Source organism: Manis javanica, chromosome X (genome assembly GCF_040802235.1).
Source record: "Manis javanica isolate MJ-LG chromosome X, MJ_LKY, whole genome shotgun sequence".
NCBI classification, from domain to species: Eukaryota; Metazoa; Chordata; class Mammalia; order Pholidota; family Manidae; genus Manis; species Manis javanica.
This window is the reverse complement of record NC_133174.1, coordinates 46,768,696-46,787,056: the sequence shown is the minus strand read 5'-3', so window position 1 is coordinate 46,787,056 and position 18,361 is coordinate 46,768,696. Positions and strand designations below refer to the sequence as shown.

Sequence of the window (18,361 nt, the reverse complement as noted above, 5' to 3'; positions counted from 1 at the left end):
GTTCTGGGGACGGCACCGCTGGAAGGGACCGGGAGCAGATCCTTGTGTCAGCAGCACCAGATGGGACAAGGAGAGGCTTGTGCGAGCCCGCAGCTGCGCAACTGAACAGCCCAGGCACGGCTTGCGCGCACTGGCGGCAGTGAAGCCAGGGGAGCCCGATGGAGGCCCACGCGCACCTGCAGCAGAGCCAGAGAGAGCAGGCATGCTCCCAGCAGCCGACCAGAAACCCAGCCCAATTCACAGCCGCCGAGGCCAGACCCAAAGGCCACTGCTGCCACACAGGTGCCCGACAGTGGTGCCTCCAGCACGGAGGAGCACAGCTGGTGTGCCTGCCACTCCCCGCAGGGCTCTGTGCTGCTCTGATAGAGACCCCGCCCACAGCTGCTTAGGGGACTAACCCAGTGGCTACTCCAGGAGTGCGGGTAACTGTCACAGGCAGCGGAGAAAGGCAAGGCATCCAGCAAGCAGGAAAGTACTTTCTTCTCCCAGCTGACACACCTGCAACCTGCCTACAGCCACTGCTATCACCATGAAAAGGCAATAAAATTTAGTCCAGCACAAGATAGTTCAAACAACACGTGAGAAAGGATCTGCAGAGGCAGACCTCACCGGTCTCCCTGAAAAAGACTTCAAAATAAAAATCATAAACATGCTGACAGAGCTGCAGAGAAATATGCAAGAGCTAAGGGATAAAGTCTGGAGGGAGATTACAGACATCTGGAAGGACATTACAGAAGTGAAACAAACTCTGGAAGGATTCACAAGCAGAATGGATAAGATGCAAGAGGCCATTGATGGAATAGAAACCAGAGAACAGGAATGCATAGAAGCTGACACAGAGAGATAAAAGGATCTCCAGGAATGAAACAATATTAAGAGAACTTTGTGACCAATCCAAAAGGAATAATATCCGCATTATAGGGGTACCAGAGGAAGAAGAGAGAGAAAAAGGGATAGAAAGTATCTTTGAAGAAATCATTGCTGGGCACTTCCCCAGACTGGGGGAGGAAATAGTTGCTCAGACTACAGAGGCACACAGAACTCTTGAGAGACAGGACCCAAAGATGACTACAGCAAGATACATAATAATTAAAATGGCAAAGATCAAGGACAAGGACAGAGTATTAAAGGCATCCAGAGAGAGAAAAAAAGTCACCTACAAAGGAAAACCCATCAGGCTATCATCAGGCTTCTCAACAGAAACCTTACCGGCCAGAAGAGAATGGCATGATATATTTAATGCAATGAAACAGAAGGGCCTTGAACCAAGGATACTGTATCCAGCATGATTATCATTTAAGTATGAAGGAGGGATTAAACAGTTCCCTGACCAGCAATAGTTGAGGGAATTTGCCTCCCACAAACCACCTGTACAGGGTATTTTACATGGACTGCTCTAGATGGGAGCACTCCTAAAAAGAGCACAGAACAAAATACCCAACGGATGAAGAATGGAGGAGGAGGAAAAGAAGGGAAAGAAATAATCATCAGACTGTGTTTATAACACCTCAATAAGCGAGTTAAGTCATACAGTAAGGTAGTAAACAAGCTAACCTTGAACCTTTGGTAACCACGAATCTAAAGCCTGGAATGGCAATAAGAACATATCTTTCAATAATCACCCTAAATGTAAATGGACTGAATGCACCAATCAAAATGCACAGAGTAATAGAATGGATAAAAAAGCTAGACCCATCTATATGCTGCTTACAAGAGGCTCACCTCAAACCCAAAGACATGCACAGATTAAAAGTCAAGGGATGGAGAAAGATATTACAAGCAAACAACAGAGAGAAAAAAAGCAGGTGTTGCATTACTAGTATCAGACAAAATAGACTTCAAAATAAATAAAGTAACAAGAGATAAAGAAAGACATTACATAATGATAAAGGGGTCAGTCCAACAAGGGGATATAACCATTATGAACATATATGCACCCAATACAGGAGCACCAATATATGTGAAACAAATACTAACAGAATTAAAGGAGGAAATAGAATGCAATGCATTCATTTTGGGAGATTTCAACACACCACTCACTCCAAAGGACAGATCCACCAGACAGAAAATAAGTAAGGACACAGAGGCACTGAACAACACACTAGAACAGATGGACCTAATAGACATCTATACAACTCTACATCCAAAAGCAACAGGATACACATTCTTCTCAAGTGCACATGGAAAATTCTCCAGAATAGACAACATACTAGGCCACAAAAAGAGCCTCAGTACATTCCAAAGGATTGAAATCCTACCAACCAACTTTTCAGACCACAATGGCATAAAACTACAAATAAGTTGTACAAAGAAAGCAAAAAGGTTCACAAACATATGGAGGCTTAACAACATACTCCTAAATAATCAATAGATCTACGACCAAATTAAAATGGAGATCCAGCAATATGTGGAAACAAATGACAACAACAACACAAAGCCCCAACTTCTGTGGGGCGTAGCAAAAGCAGTTTTAGGAGGAAAGTATATAGCAATCCAGGCATATTTAAAGTAGGAAAAACAATCCCAAATGAATAGTCTAATGTCACAATTATAGAAATTGCAAAAAGAAGAACAAATGAGGCCTAAGGTCAGCAGACGGAGGACATAATAAAGATCAGAGGAGAAATAAATAAAATTGAGAAGAATAAAACAATGGAAAAAATCAATGAAACCTAGAGCTGGTTCTTCGAGAGAGGAAATATAATTGATAAGCCTCTAGCCAGACTTATTAATAGAAAAAGAGAGTCAACACACATCAACAGAATCAGAAACGAGAAAGGAAAAACCATGACATACCCTCTAGAAATACAAAGAATTATTAGAGAGTACTATGAAAACCTACATGCTAACAAGCTGGAAAACCTAGAAGAAATGGACAACTTCCTAGAAAAATACAACCTTCCAAGACTGACCCAGAAAGAAAGAGAAAATCTAAACAGACCAATTACCAGCAACGAAATTGAATCAGTAATCAAAAAACTACCCAAGAACAAAACCCACGGGCAGATGGATTTACCTCGGAATTTTACCAGACATACAGAGAAGACATAATACCTATTCTCCTTAAAGTTTTCCAAAAAATAGAAGAGGAGGGAATACTCCCAAACTCATTCTATGACGCCAACATCACCCTAATATCAAAACCAGGCAAAGACCCCACCAAAAAAAGAAAACTACAGACCAATATCCCTGATGAACATAGATGCAAAAATACTCAACAAAATACTAGCAAACCGAATTCAATAATACATTAAAATGATCATACACCATGATCACGTGGGATTCATCCAGGGATACAGGGATGGTACAACATTCGAAAATCCATCAACATTATCCACCACATCAACAAAAAGGACAAAAACCACGTGATCGTCTCCATAGATGGTGAAAAAGCATTCGACAAAATTCAACATCCGTTCATGATAAAAACTCTCAACAAAATGGGCATAGAGGGGAAGTACCTCAAGATAGTAAAGGTCATATATAATAAACCCACAGCTAACATCATACTGAACAGTGTGAGACTGAAAGCTTTTCCTCTGAACTCGGGAACAAAACAGGGATGTCTACTCTCCCCACTGTTATTCAACGTTGTACTGGAGGTCCTAGCCATGGCAATGAGACAAAACAAAGAAATACAAGGAATCCAGATTGGTAAAGAAGAAGTCAAACTGTCACTATTTGCAGATGACATGATATTGTACATAAAAAAACCCTAAAGACTCCACTGCAAGACTACTAGAACTAGTATCGGAATTCAGCAAAGTTGAAGGATACAAAATTAACACACAGAAATCTGTAGCTTTCCTATACACTAACAATGAATTAATAGAAAGAGAAATCAGTAAAATAATTCCATTCACAATAGCATCAAAAAGAATAAAATACCTAGGAATAAACCTAACCAAGGAAGTGAAAGACCTATACCCTGAAAACTACAAGACACTCTGAAGAGAAATTAAAAATGTCACTAACAAATGGAAACTCATCCCATGCTCCTGGCTGGGAAGAATTAATATAGTCAAAATGGCCATCCTACCCAAAGCAATATTCAGATTTGTTGCAATCCCTATCAAATTACCAACAGCATTCTTCAAGGAATTGGAACAAATAGTTCAAAAATTCATGTGGAACCGCCAATGACCCCGTATAGCCAAAGCAATCCTGAGAAGGAAGAATACAGTGGGGGGAGGATCTTGCTTCCCAACTTCAAGCTCTACTACAAAGCCACAGTAATCAAGACAATTTGGTACTAGCACAAGAACAGAGTCACAGACTAGTGGAACAGAATAGAGACGCTAGACATTAACCCAAACATATATGGCCAATTAATATATGATAAAGGAGCCATGGACAATCAATGGGGAAATGACAGTCTCTTCAACAGATAGTTCTGTCAAAACTGGACAGCTACATGTAAGAGAATGATACTGGATTACTGTCTAACCCCATACACAAAAGTAAACTCCAAATGGATCAAAGACGTTAATGTAAGTCATGAAACCATTAAACTCTTAGAAAAAAACATAGGCAGAAATCTCTTAGGCATAAACATGAGTGACTTCTTCATGAACATATCTCCCTGGGCATGGGAAACAAAGGCATAAATGAACAAGTGGGACTATATCAAGCTACAAAGCTTCTGTACAGCAAAAGATACCATCTGAAGAACAAAAAGGTATCCTACATTATTGGAGAACATATTCATAAATGACAGATCCGATAAAGGATTGACATCCAAAATATATAAAGAGCTCACACACCTCAACAAACGAAAAGCAAATAATCCAATTAAAAAATGGGCAGAGGAGCTGAATAGACAGTTCTCTAAAGAGGAAATCCAGATGGCCCGCAAGCACATGAAAAGATGCTCCACATCGCTGATCATCAGAGAAATGCAAATTAAAACCACAGTGAGATATCACCTCACACCAGTAAGGATCGCCATCATCGAAAAGACAAACAACAACAAATGTTGGTGAAGGTTTGGACAAAAGGGAACCCTCCTACATTGCTGTGGGAATGTAAATTAGTTCAACCATTGTGGAAAGCAGTATGGAGTTTCCTCAGAATGCTCAAAATAGAAATACCGTTTCACCCAGGAATTCCACTTCTAGGAATTTACCCTAAGAATGCATCACTCCACTTTGAAAAAGACAGATGCACCCCTATGTTTATTGCTGCACTATTTACAATAGTCAAGATATGGAAGCAACCTAAATGTCCATCAGTAGATGAATGGATAAAGAAGATGTGGTAGATATACACAATGGAATATTACTCAGCTATAAGAAAAAAACAGATCCTACCATTTGCAACAACATGGATGGAGCTAGAGGGTATTATGCTCAGTGAAATAAGCCATGGGGAGAAAGACAAGTACCAAATGATTTCACTCATATGTGGAGTATAAGAACAAAGGAAAACTGAAGGAACAAAACAGCAGCAGCATCACAGTACCCAAGAATGGACTAATAGTTACCAAAGGGAAAGGGACTATGGAGGATGGGTGAGAAGGGAGTGATAAGGGCGGGGAAAAAGAAGGAGCGCATTACGATTCTTATGCATAGTGTGTGGAGGGCACGGGGAGGGCTGTGCATCACAGAGAAGACAAGTAGTGATTTTACCGCATCTTACTTCGCAGATGGACAGTGACTGTTAAGGGGTATGTGGGGTGGACTTGTTGAAGGGGGGAACCTAGTAAACATAATGTTCTTTCTGTAATTGTAGATTATTGATACCAAAATAAAATAATAAAATAAAATAAAAATAACAAACAAATAGTGTTATACTAAAAAAAACAAAAGCTTGATTTGCAAAGAGAGGTGGCAGGTTGCAGATTGCTGACTATTGTTTTAGACTATTATACCTGAAAACAAAAGTTTCAAAAAAGAAAGCATTTGAAATGAGGGTTAATTCGAATCTATGGTGCAAGAAGAGTTTGGATTTTGAGGAAAAACTATCATAAATCAGTATTATTACAGCCAATAAGTTATCTTACTGTTCGGTATGAAAAATGGTTTTAAAGCTCTTTAAGCTAGAATATATAAAAGGAGTCTTCAGTTTATGGAGTCCTAGTTAATTGCATATGGCCTTAGGGGTACATGTAATTGACATACAGGAAGATAATCCACAGTGAATTCCAGAGTGGGAAGAAGGCAAGCTTATAGAAGAGTATATATAGTATTTATGTAATATTGTCCACATTAGATATATTTATATATGCACAGAAATAGGAAAAGCCATAACAATATGCTGGGTGTTGGAATTTGAGCCTTATTTTACTTTTTACTTTACTGTGTTTGAGTTTTTTAAGTTAAGTATTTTTTTTGAAATGAATAAATCTATTAAAATGTGAATCAGGACTTAGCATCTGAACTTTCATAATTGAAGGAGATATGTCTGTGTGTGTGTTTGTGTACATGTATGTGTATATATATATAGTCATTACATATAGCTTGGTAAAGAAAGCCTGAAAATACATTTGATGTTATCATTTAAAATTTTCAGAATCCTAGATTTGTCAAACTAGTAAGCAGTGTAATTGCTTTGGCACTCTGTATTTATTTGCTCCTGGCACCAAATTATTGTAAAATTGGGAAGCCTTTAGAGACAAATTGCAAGACATAAATGCATTTGTACTGCCAATGAGAGGTCCTCTGAGTACAGTGTGAATGGAGGCTTTTTTTGACTAGTAGGGGATGCTTTATTGCAATAAAATGAAGAATGTTTGGAGGAAGAATGAATAGAAAATGAAGTAATAAAAGTGGTGAAGGTATTTAAACAGACTTATTCCAGTGTCAGCTCAGTCATTTACTGTTGCATGACTTTAGACAAGTCATTTGTGCCTCAGTTTTCATGTCTTTAAAACAGGGATAATAGCTATCTGCCTTGCAGGATTGCTATGAGGATTAAATGAAGTAATACTTATAAAGTGCCTGGCGTATAGTAGTACCCTGTATGTGATAACTATGTTTTATTTTTAGGTTCACTTGATTATATCTCTGTGTTGAGAGCCATCTCACTATCTAATGTTCTTGTAGTTACTGGTCTGTAGCCTTACTTGAAAATTATGTCACAATTATGTGCCAGACCCTTTACTCTGTACCAAGCCCTATGCTAGGCACTGGGTTTGATGAACAAAACAAGCATCTTCCCTGTTCTCATGGAACTTATACTCTGGTGAGACAGTTGGACATGAGCAGACTTCTATAAATAAATATAAAATTGCAGCTGTAATAAGAACCACAATCGAAAGATATAGGACACCATACAGTAAGGGAAATTTGACCTAGGAAAGGGAAATCAAGGAAAGATTCCTTGAGAAAATGATGATTGAGCAGAGATCTGAAGGATGAATAGGTGTTAACTAGGTAAAAGGGGAAGGAATATGATTCCAGAAAGAAAGAACAGCATACACAAAAGCCCTGTATGATGAAAGGGCATGAAGGGACTGAAAGTAGGACAGTCTGGCTGACTGAAAAGAGCAGAGAGGAGTTGGTGCACCGCGAATCTAAGGAGGTAGGTAGGGTCTTAAAAGTGGTGATATAGGTAACTTCATCTTTATTTTGAGAAAGATGGATGGCCATTGAAGCCATAGAGTTATTGACATGATCAAATTTGCTTTTTGAAAAGATCACTGAGACTTGAGGCAAGAAGAAAGGATTACTGGGGGTTAGGGTAGACATTGGTAAACCAATTAAGAGTTAGGCATAGTATTCCAGATAAAGAGAAGTTGGGATGAAGAGAAGTGAACAGATTCCTGAAAGTGTTTAAGAGAAAAAATGGACTGGATTTAGATCTGGAATGGTGTATGACAGAGGGGAGGTCTCAAGGCTAGGTTTTAGGCTGGTATAATTGCCTGTCATTCCAGTGTAACAATCACCAAGATGGGAAACATAAGCAGGCACTGTTTTTTGGTAGAGGAAATATCATGTTTAGTTTTGTCATATGAATTTGAGATGCCTTTGAAATGTCCAAGAGAAGACTAAGTATGACAAGTCCTCTTCTAATTGAGTTTTTTAAAAATAAAAATAGCACTGTTATTGTTTGTAAAATAATAATGTTCATTATAGAATTTAATCAATGCAGAAAAGTACAAATTTTAAAATACCACCTTCAAATCCACCACCCAGAAATAATTGTCACTAACTTTACATGAACATTATTTCAAGTATCTTTCTATATCTGTATATGGATACATGGAAATACTTTATAAAAATGTGATAATACTATATGTGCTGTATTGATTCAGAAATATTAAATTTAATATCATTTAAACAGAGCAGAAACACTGATATGAAGAAAGGATGGCTAAACTCTTAAGTAAACTGGTTTTTCACCTCAAAAGAGAGTGTCCTTCATTCTAGAGTCAAGCTAAAAACCTTTATCTTAACTTCAGTTTAAAACTTTAATTGAAAGTTTAGTTGAAAGGGTTTGAGCTTGACCATCAATTTAGAAGAATGAAGCATTTGAGACTGATACCAAGCTCTTCTTTAAGGGGAGAATTATTAACTTCCATTAGACTTATCATTCCCATGTGCATAAGATTTCAGTAATCTGTGTACATATGCATAATTACAATGTGAGATGAAAAGAAAAGTTACGCAGGAATATATTTTCTCAATACTGCCAGAAAACATAAATGTCTTAAGTTTAAATTTCCAAAAATATAACAGGAATGTCAGACTTTAAGATATTGAGTAGAAGAGGGTAATGAGGTGACATTTATTGGGCACCTACTATATGCCAGGCTCTTTCCTCTGTGCCACAGTAAATCATGCTCTTCTGTGTCCAAATAATTATGTAGTAAGATTGGCTATTGTCTGTGGTGCTGAATGAGAGAACGCTTGAGACTGGCAGAAGGAAATAAAAATAGAAGAATAGTGCTATCATGAGGAAAGGAGACACTAAACTGTGAACAGAGATTTAGCAGGGTCTTGGAGTAATTTGCATCTGTGTTGAATACTTGTCTCATTATTAACTTGCTTAGTGGTGCTGTGTGTTACCAATTTTGAAAAGCGTCTACCAAATAAACTGATCTTTTGTTTTTATTTTTCTTTTTGTTAGAATACTACATCTACTATGGGATACACATCAACATGGATTTCTTCTCTGTCCCAAATACATGGAGCTGTCCCAACCTCCTTGCCACAAGGACTCTCACTCCCTTCATTTCCTGGGCCATTATCATCATATGGAATGTCCCATGTTTCTCAGTTTAATGCTGTGGGGGGTCCAGCGTATCCAGTACAGTGGGTAGGAATTTCAGGAACACCACAACAGTCTATAGTAATTCCTACCCAATCTGGGGGACCATTCCAGCCAGGGATGAATTTTCAGGTGTTTCCAGCTTCCTCAATGCAGAATCCATCCACAATTCCACCTGGTCCCAAATGAATCAGAGTAGATGATGAAGAAAAGGGACATTTTTTTCAGAATAATTTTCAGGACGCCTAAGACATTAAAGTTCTTCTTGGGTTCTGCCATATTTTCCCTCATTTGAGTTGACTTTCCACTGTATTTTGTTGTTATTCCAATGTGGTATTTGATATAGCTCATCATTCTGTTGAACTGTGCAGTTTGTACATAGAATACTGCATACAGAAATGTTTTTCACTTCAAATCTATCCTCTTTGATACTTGATTTTTTAAAAATACTCTTCAGAATGCTTTAATAAGCTCAGCTTGAGCATTACCATTTCCAGGACACCTTCCGTGAATTGCTAAGAAGGCCCCATTTTTTACTGCTGCTATGTGCAGCTTGATGATACTTTTATTTAGAATGTATAAATACTATTTACATTGATATTCCTCAAACATGAACGAAAGTGAGACCCTCCAACAGCCTGAATCTTATGGGATTCTTCACACATTTATCTTAGATTTACCATTCACAGAAGGCAGAGTAACTTACTGCAGGAAGCATTTTGGTATATAAAATTAGAGTAACTTTGTCAACCAATGTAGACCATAAGCCATTTTTAATGTGACTTTCTTCCCGTCACAGCAGTAGGAGTGAAGCCTTGTTTTAGCTGAGGCGGAGAGAAAGGAAAAAAACAGAACTGTAACAGTTCCTTGATTCTGCAGGTACTGTAGCTGCTTTGGGATTTCGATAGTAATTCAAAGCAGCTATCTCCTTGTTTCTCATGTGCACAATACATTGTTTTTGAGCATCTGAGAGGCATTGGTTTGGCTTGCATTCTTTTGCAAGGGGTATACTGCAACTGACATGAATCTCATTTTGGGGGAATCTTTGTATTCCTAACTAAGAGCATTCAAGTTACACCTCTGTCCATTCTTCTGAAGTGAAATTTACTTGACACAGGTTTTGCAGGTTTTTTGAGACTTATACATGAAACACTGGCTTTACAGGCTTCTGAGTGATGTGGGGTGGGGTATACACTGTCCTGCAGTGAGATAGTAGACCCTCGAAGGATACTATTTAAGTTGCCCTCAACTTTGTTTTTGCATTACCATTTTTTTTAGCCATTATAATTTCTTGTTAATATCTATAGCATCTTAGATGGTTTTGGAACTTAGATTATTTTGGCAGCCTCTTTAGAATCTGAGAGACATCACTGTCAAATTGCACTTTACTGGGTTTTATTCAGTCTTTGGAGGAGGGGAGGCAATGTCAAAATATACACTTCGGTTTTCAAAAAGGTTAACTGTAATAATCTTAAAAGGCTGGTCACAGAGTTATCTAATGCTCAGTCTGTGAAACCCAAATAGAATTCTTAAATGGGGTTTATCAACTACTACATATACATGGTAAAAATACCCACTTTCCCCTCTGAAGATTTCAAGGTTGTTTCTGGTACACATTTACCTAATAATGAGTTCTGTCTACTGGTAAACATTCCAAATTATCACCCAACATTTCTGTTAACAGATTTTCCTCCTTATTGTGCTAAAACTTTACCCCATGAGCTTGCCAGGTAATGAGAAAAACTTAATGGATATATATATATATATATGTATGTATTTTTTTTTTGCACAGTCTACTTTGCAACATTCAGTACCCTTTTTCAAAAAATACATCTTATATTGCTTACCTGAGGCTCACACTCACCATTGCAAAGATTCTGTTGCTATCATTTGGGGCATCTAGGGCAGCATTTTTGAGAACTGCTGTTGATAAAAGCCACAGTTTTTTTTTAATAAAACGTACTCTGTTTTAGATGAGTCTTTCTAAATCTTATGTACAGATTCTTCAAATTTTTTCTACAGTATTGGTTTGCAAATTGCAGTGCTTTTAGGATGTTAGTGTAAGACACATGCTTGCATTGCAGTGTTTCCCATGTGTACAGAAACAATGCACCTGAAATCCATAATTCTTTAAAACTGCTCGTGTTTCATTATAAAAGTTGACTTTGTATAATTACATTGAGACTTAACAACCTCTGAAGTGAAAATATTGCAGGTCTTAAGATCCCTTGTGCTCTAGTGGCAATCCTTTTAAACAGTGTATCCCCGGATGAATAAAGCCCCATGGATGACATGCACAATTACATTTATTAATGGCTGCTCTGTCCTATGTCCCACATTTTGCCACTATCTCTGTTTTATGTATAATTCATCATCTGTTTGCCTGCAGACTTTTGCAGTGCCTTGTAATATTTAGAATCTTTTCAGATTTTTTGCTGGAAAGAAAAATATTCTTCTAAAGTTTGAAGATGGTGAATAGTATACTGCTGCCTCCATGCTGACTGCAGTAGTTGGGTTAACATAAGTTATATATACAATATGTATATGTAACGTGTAAATTTAAAAATACAGAAAAAGGTGAGTGTGCAGAAATGAAGAAAGCAGTGTTATTCACATCACTGTGGCTTTTTATTTATTTTTTCCCATTAAATATTTGATTCAAATAATAGTGACTGACTGTAAATATTGGCTAGTTTTCTACCTAGGGGTTTTACATTATTTCATGATTTTGCTAACTCATATAATAGTGCTGTTTTCATCCTTGCTGAGGTACTTTTCCTCCCCAGAAATAAATAATTCTTGAGGCAAAGCTCAGAAATTCCCTTCTTACTTAACAAAGAGCCTACTATATAGTAAGGGCCTTCTAGCCATTTCCCAAAAAATACACAAACCTGTCCTTTTCATTTTCCTTCTTACGGAAGAGAGAGATTGTACTAAACCATCCTGCTTGTAAAGTTTATTTGGGGGGTAGTCTGTATATCCAACCACCATATATACTTCTCAAAGTGCAAGTCTAATGAATAGTACTGTATCTCTGTATGTGGCAATGTGAGCATTTCATCATGAAGTATGTGCTGCTATGTTTGTGAAGTTGGGTGTAACATCATAAGAATATGAAACCAGTATTGGTGTAAATCTAATGAAAATAATCCTATGTATATTTGTAGCAGTCTTGAATCTCTATTTAAGGTAATTTGTTGTAATATAACAAATATTCATTCTGTTTTTCATCCTTGTCAGTTTTATATCAAGCATGAATTCTAATGGTCCGACAGCAAAATTATCTGTGAAAGTTTAAAAGGCACTTTTCCGCTGTGATTTCTGGATTGAGTGTGGAGTGTTTTGTACAGAATGATGGGATGTATCATTTTAGAACCCCAGATTTAATCCTGGTCCAATTACTTTTATTTATCTACCTCGTTTTTAGTGCTGTTTTGGGGTGCACAAGTAAACACTGACTGTGAAACTTGATTTTTTGCCTTGATTCTCAGTATTCTTTCAGGTTATAAATCTGACCTTCCTCCTCATCCCAATGCTAACTGAGTTTGAGATGAGAAGGACCATCACTTTGCCACCAATCTGTGTTTTAAGTGACAAGAGCCATGTGCCTCTGCAAAATAAGCTTTTTGGGAATGGAGAGCAGAGAAATAAATACAGCTGGTGGCAATATAGGGCTTAGTTGTAGGATTTATTTGTAAACAAACTTTAAGAAAGTAACCTAAATTAGTCCAGTGCCTGTAACTTTGTATCTTTTATTAGAGATGCATTTCTCATCTGTGTGCCTAAAGGGTTATGGGTTGAAATTGCTTTAACTACTACAATGAAATATTCAACAAATCCTACAGTAGTCTGTCATTCAGCATATTAGCATACTGCTAAGTATTCACAGTATTTTGTTACCTTAAAATGACTGTATTCTTTATCTGAATTGTCCTTGGTGGTAACCATCAATCTCTACAGTTAATTGGAGCCATTAACTCTTTGCTGTCTTTCCTGAGTGATGAAAATGATGCATTCCTTTGTTTTCCCAGAAGACTCAGCTAATGTTTGTAAACTACATGTTCCTTATTTCACATGTTTACTGTGTGTAACACTACAGCATATTTAATGTTAGTAAATACTGTATTTCAGGCTTCATTCAAAAGTACATTCCTGAGGTATGTTTGCCATCACTTTGGGGTTCAGTTATTTAATATTCTGTTTGATTCAGAAAATCGAGCTATTTGAGGTGGTTTGCAGGCCATTTTCTAGAATAGATTGTTCATTTTTCATTCTGTAGTTTTTGGGGACTTGTTTTTCCCCCTTTATTTAGAAGATGAACCAGAAAGGGGTTGGGAAGTAGCAAAGGCCACTGATTTGGTAAATGTAATTTCTGGGATTCAAATTAAAAAAAATAATAACCCAGACGTAAAAAGGTGACACTCATACTTATAAAATCCTTCGAAATGAAATTAGTATTAAATTTTTATGGAGCCAGATGCTTTCAGGTCACCCTGGGAAGAGTCTTTGTATGTGAAGGATAAATGCAAACATTGGTCAGGGTCCTTGACAGCCAACATAGGCAGGAGTCTGGGATAGTAACTAGGTTACACCGAAGGTATTTTCAAACAAGATAGCCAGAAGAGTGCACAAAGAGCTTCCATTCTAGAAGGTTCTCTTTTAATTAAAAAACAAACAAAAAGGCTAAAAGTCAAGCAAGAAGGGAAGAGAAAAACTGGGCTTTTGAGAAAAAATCGTGCCAGTGTAAAATAAACTCCTGAATGTGTGCTTGTCGTCCTTCCCAGTTTTTAAGTTGCATTTCTTTTCCGCTATAATTTAAGATTTCAGATTGAGGTTTGTGGTCCAGACATACCTTCAGCAGAAATGTGACTGATTGGAAAGTGCAGTTGTTCAAGGTCTGTCATGCTCAATCATTTAAAACTGTCATTTGTTCGATATGAATATTAAGCATGTAGACCTAGTGCAGCATGGGATCCACTCAGGAAGTTTATGCAATTAATAAACTTTCATGCATAATTTACTATGAAGTATGCAGAATTTCAGCCACTTCTCTACATTTAACATTTAGTTGTAAATGTGAACTCTCCTTTCTTAATTGGGGAATGTAGCATTATATAGAATGTTGTTAAACTTAATTTTTAATCCTTCCTGACATTAACTTTTTGTTATTGTTGTTGTTTGTTTATTTGTTTTTTGTTTTTGTTTTTTTGGTAAACCAAGTGATCTGCCTTTAAGCAGTTGTTTGATTTTGGTTCTTTGAAACTGTGATTTTTATTTCCTTTGTACCCAACCATTGTATTTCATTTTGTTTTCTGGAATTTTGTTTTGAAACAGAAAATAAAGGCTGTGTTAAAATGAGTATGTTCTTTATTTACCAAATGTAATTTAGCACATTTCTTTATCCGGCTGAAACTGGTTCTTTATTTACCAAATGTAATTTAGCACATTTAAAAAATTTAGTCCTATAGATGATGCTGACTAAACAAACTAAGCAAGCTGTGTGTGACCTCTGTTTTGAGTTGGATCTATTCTCCACACTTGTCAATGAGCCTTAATTATAATAGTCACTGTGATTTACTGAGTACCTGCTGTGTTAGTTTGGATTTTACCTATGATATTTTTAATTCACAAAACAATCCTATATCCTATAAGATCGGTCTGTTACTATCTCTACTTTACAGGGAAATTTGAGGATCAGAGTGATTAAAGAATTTGCCAAGGTAACATAGCTAGGAAATGTGAAGCCTGGATCCAAACCCATGTCTGCCTGACTTCAGAGCTCAAGGGAGAAACCTCTGGACTAATTCTCAGATGTACTGCATAAAAGATAATCAAAATATATTTATAATAGGTTTCATCTGATTTTTAAGATTAATATGTACTCTTTTTACATAATCTTTCATGAGGTTATTTCCAATGCTTGTTTCACAATTTCAGGAGTAGAAGTGTGTGTTTATGGTACAAGCAAGGATTCAAAATAAGCCCTTTGTACAAATTTATTAAGGAGTATTTCTTTATGTATTGACAGTGTTTATAGTTCACCTCTAGAAAAAAGTACATTTGGAAATTTCCCTCCCACATACCATACTGCAGTGACTTAGGAAACTGTCAAATGAGGTCGGATCACTTGTTTATTAATTTTTGTAGAAGAATCATGCATGTTTAAGCAAACAGCCCTGGAGGAAGAGTAAAAGGCCTATCAGATATCTTCAAGATTAGATGAAAATGTTTAAAGTGTTTCAAAAATCTATTACTTGATTTATTGACCAGTAACCCTGAGGCATTCTATCTTAGGTCATCGCCAAACAGAGGGTACAAGGTACCTAGTGGAACAAGCATGGTTTCTTGATTCACACTCTCAAACCTCCATTTTCTCATTTGTGAAATGGGGTGGTTGTATTGAGATGTATAAAGGCAGCCACCCTTGTCCCTAATTTGCTAATTGTGCTTATTGTAAGACATCTCTGGTGACTTTCACACTAAATATGTATGTGGGAAGTCAGGCTGATTTAGAAATGGGTCCTGATTCTTATTATATAGTTTAAATACAGATACTTTTTGGAGTCCAGCAGACCCAGATTTGTATTCTAGTTTGTGAACCTGAAAGACTGCTTAACTTTTCAGTTTCCATTTCCTTATTGGTAAAAACAATAATTGCCTTAGTGGGGTTGTTTTGAGACTAAATGAATAAGCATACAAAGAGCTTAGCACTGCTTGCCACATAGGTTTGCTCATGTAATAGTAAGAACGACTGAAGAGACCTTCCATAGCACTACTTTAAGAGAAGATGAAACAGTCAGAGACAGGTGACAAAACTGAACCCAACCTATGAGTCAATGTGAGGTCTGTTGGTAGCAAAGGTTAGGTATTGACCCAAAAGATGCTAGATGATACATAATAAAGTAAGGTTCAGAGGTGAAAGTGTAAGCTGGGGGATAAGACAATAGACAACCCACTTACAGTGTGTCATTAGTAATGAGCACCACTAGATAAAAGAATGAGATGATTAAAAAGTTAGAAGCAGCTGTAGTAGTAGTTGGGGAAAAGAAGGTGGGTCTTATGACAGGAGCTCAAGACAGAAGTGCAGAAGTAGAGCACAGATGGTGGTCCAGATAGGAGCAGGACCTTGGGATGGATAGATGAAGAATTGGAAGGGTATAGCTCGCATGCATGTTCCCTTGAAGAGGAGGAAATAGTTTCAGGATTTAACCAGTTTTTGTAAGGTTTCTCCAGTCCAGCTCAGAAGTTCTCAAACCTGTCTGGGTATTAAAATCACCTGGGAAGCCATTTTTTAAAAAATTAGTGTCTTGGTTTCACAACAATGTAAATATACTTAACACTACTCAGCTGTACACTTAAAATGGGTAAGATGGTAAATTTTATATGTATTTTACCACAATTTAAAAATTAAATTAGTGTCTGGGTCCCATCCCTAAAATCAGTATTGTTTTAAAAGCTCCCCAGGTGATAACACTAGTCATACACATTACTCTGTAATTATTTTATGTATGCACATTATGTGCATGTTACATACACATATTAATGTAATTAGCATTGAAAACCACTGTCATTGTTTCCTTTACTAATCAAATAACTTTCCTGCTATTAGCCAGTTGGGGGTCCAAGAAATGCAATACGGTAACCCCATTAGACCTTCTAATGAATTATTTCCTATAAATATAAGAGCTTATATAGCCTCTCAACCATGCCCCAAGGATGTGGGCAACAGAGAAAGTTCAGTGGGCCCCTTGCAGAAACTGAACCAGTTACTACTTAAGTACAAGATGTCAGAAGATTGAATCCAATGTGAACTCTCCATGCAACCTCTCTCTGTTTCTCCCCACCCTTTATGATAAGAATTAATACTTATTGGGTGCTTACTGTGCCAGTTATGATGCCAAGCATTTTACTACATCATTTAATCTTTACAAGCTTCTGAGGTATCATTGCCATCTCCCTTCTAAGCTTAACTGTCTTGAAAACTGTGTTCTCCTGGTGCCCCGCTTTATTCCTGGTACCAAATAAATCTGTTGAATAAATTAGTAAGTCCCTATTTCACAGATACAGTAAGGGATCCAGAGGCTAAGTAACTTGTTAAAGCTAATAACTAATAAAGAGTTGAACTGGTATTGGAACCCAAATCTTGGCTCCAAAGCACACCTTTTCAACCACTATTCTGTGGTATCTACTATCTTCTGCTTTCAGGGCCTTGGCCTCTGTTATCTCTACCCTCTCTATGGCCTATGTCCAGCATAAAGTTTCTCCTGTTCTATACATGTTTAAGACTCTTTTGTGTAAGTAATAGAAACCCAGTTTGAATAAGGTTAAGAAAAATAGGAATTTATTATAAAGATGGTGATGTCTAACAAAATCCAGGGATAATGTAGGTGGGCCTTAGGAACAAATAAATGTAGTGCTTGACCACAGCCAGGATATTTCCTCTCTCCACCTCCAGCTCAATCCCAAATTCTCGGGAAAGGTACATATAGGATGGCTCCTGCTGCAACCATGAGGATAAGGTAGAGAAGGTGGTAGAAACAGGGTGCTGGAGAAACAAAACAATAGATGTTTACCTATAGTCCTCTCTTTATCACCCATAAACACATATGCCATTTTCCCCATATCTACAATTCCAAAGATACCCACACCTAACATAATCCATGGACAACTTCAAGTCACACACAACTGCATCCAGAAGCAATGACATGGCAAGGACATACCCCTTCTTCATCTAGTGTGGTGACAATCTAAACATGACTCCTCTTGATCATGTAACCTTTGATAAACTTAACTGTCACCAATAGATCTTACATGTAACAGCAGAGAAATAACTAGATTAACTACAATCAAAATTCTCTTTTAGAAAAGGAGAGGGGTACACCAGTATTGGCCACCATATGTAAGTAGGCACCATTTCCTCCCAGATACGAATAAATGAAATAAGTTATGGGCACAGAAAAACTTATGAGAGTCAATTTATTCCTTCTTGCAATAAATGCACCTTCTTGTTTAACCAGTCTCTACTTAGGCCTTAGGGAAAGCTCTAGCAGAGCAGTGATTCTCAAACTTGAGAGTACACTGCAATCGCTTAGAGGTGAGACCTACAAAAACTCTTGACACAACACTTATTTGAAGCCCTGCACTAACAGCC

General features: G+C 37.3%; 1 protein-coding gene across 2 annotated transcripts in view; it reads left to right on the top strand.

Annotated features, from left to right (window-relative positions):
• The window catches only part of WNK3 (WNK lysine deficient protein kinase 3), a 329,776-nt gene extending 313,594 nt beyond the window's left edge, over positions 1 to 16,182 (top strand). The window contains exon 23 of one of the 2 annotated variants that reach the window (XM_073227358.1): positions 9,070 to 16,182. In XM_073227358.1, coding sequence (XP_073083459.1) covers positions 9,070 to 9,399 — 330 coding nt within the window. In that variant the 3' untranslated portion in view covers positions 9,400 to 16,182. The remainder of the gene's footprint in view (positions 1 to 9,069) is intronic. The other variant, XM_037010755.2, reaches the window with a different exon arrangement.
• Positions 16,183 to 18,361: the final 2,179 nt, after the last annotated feature.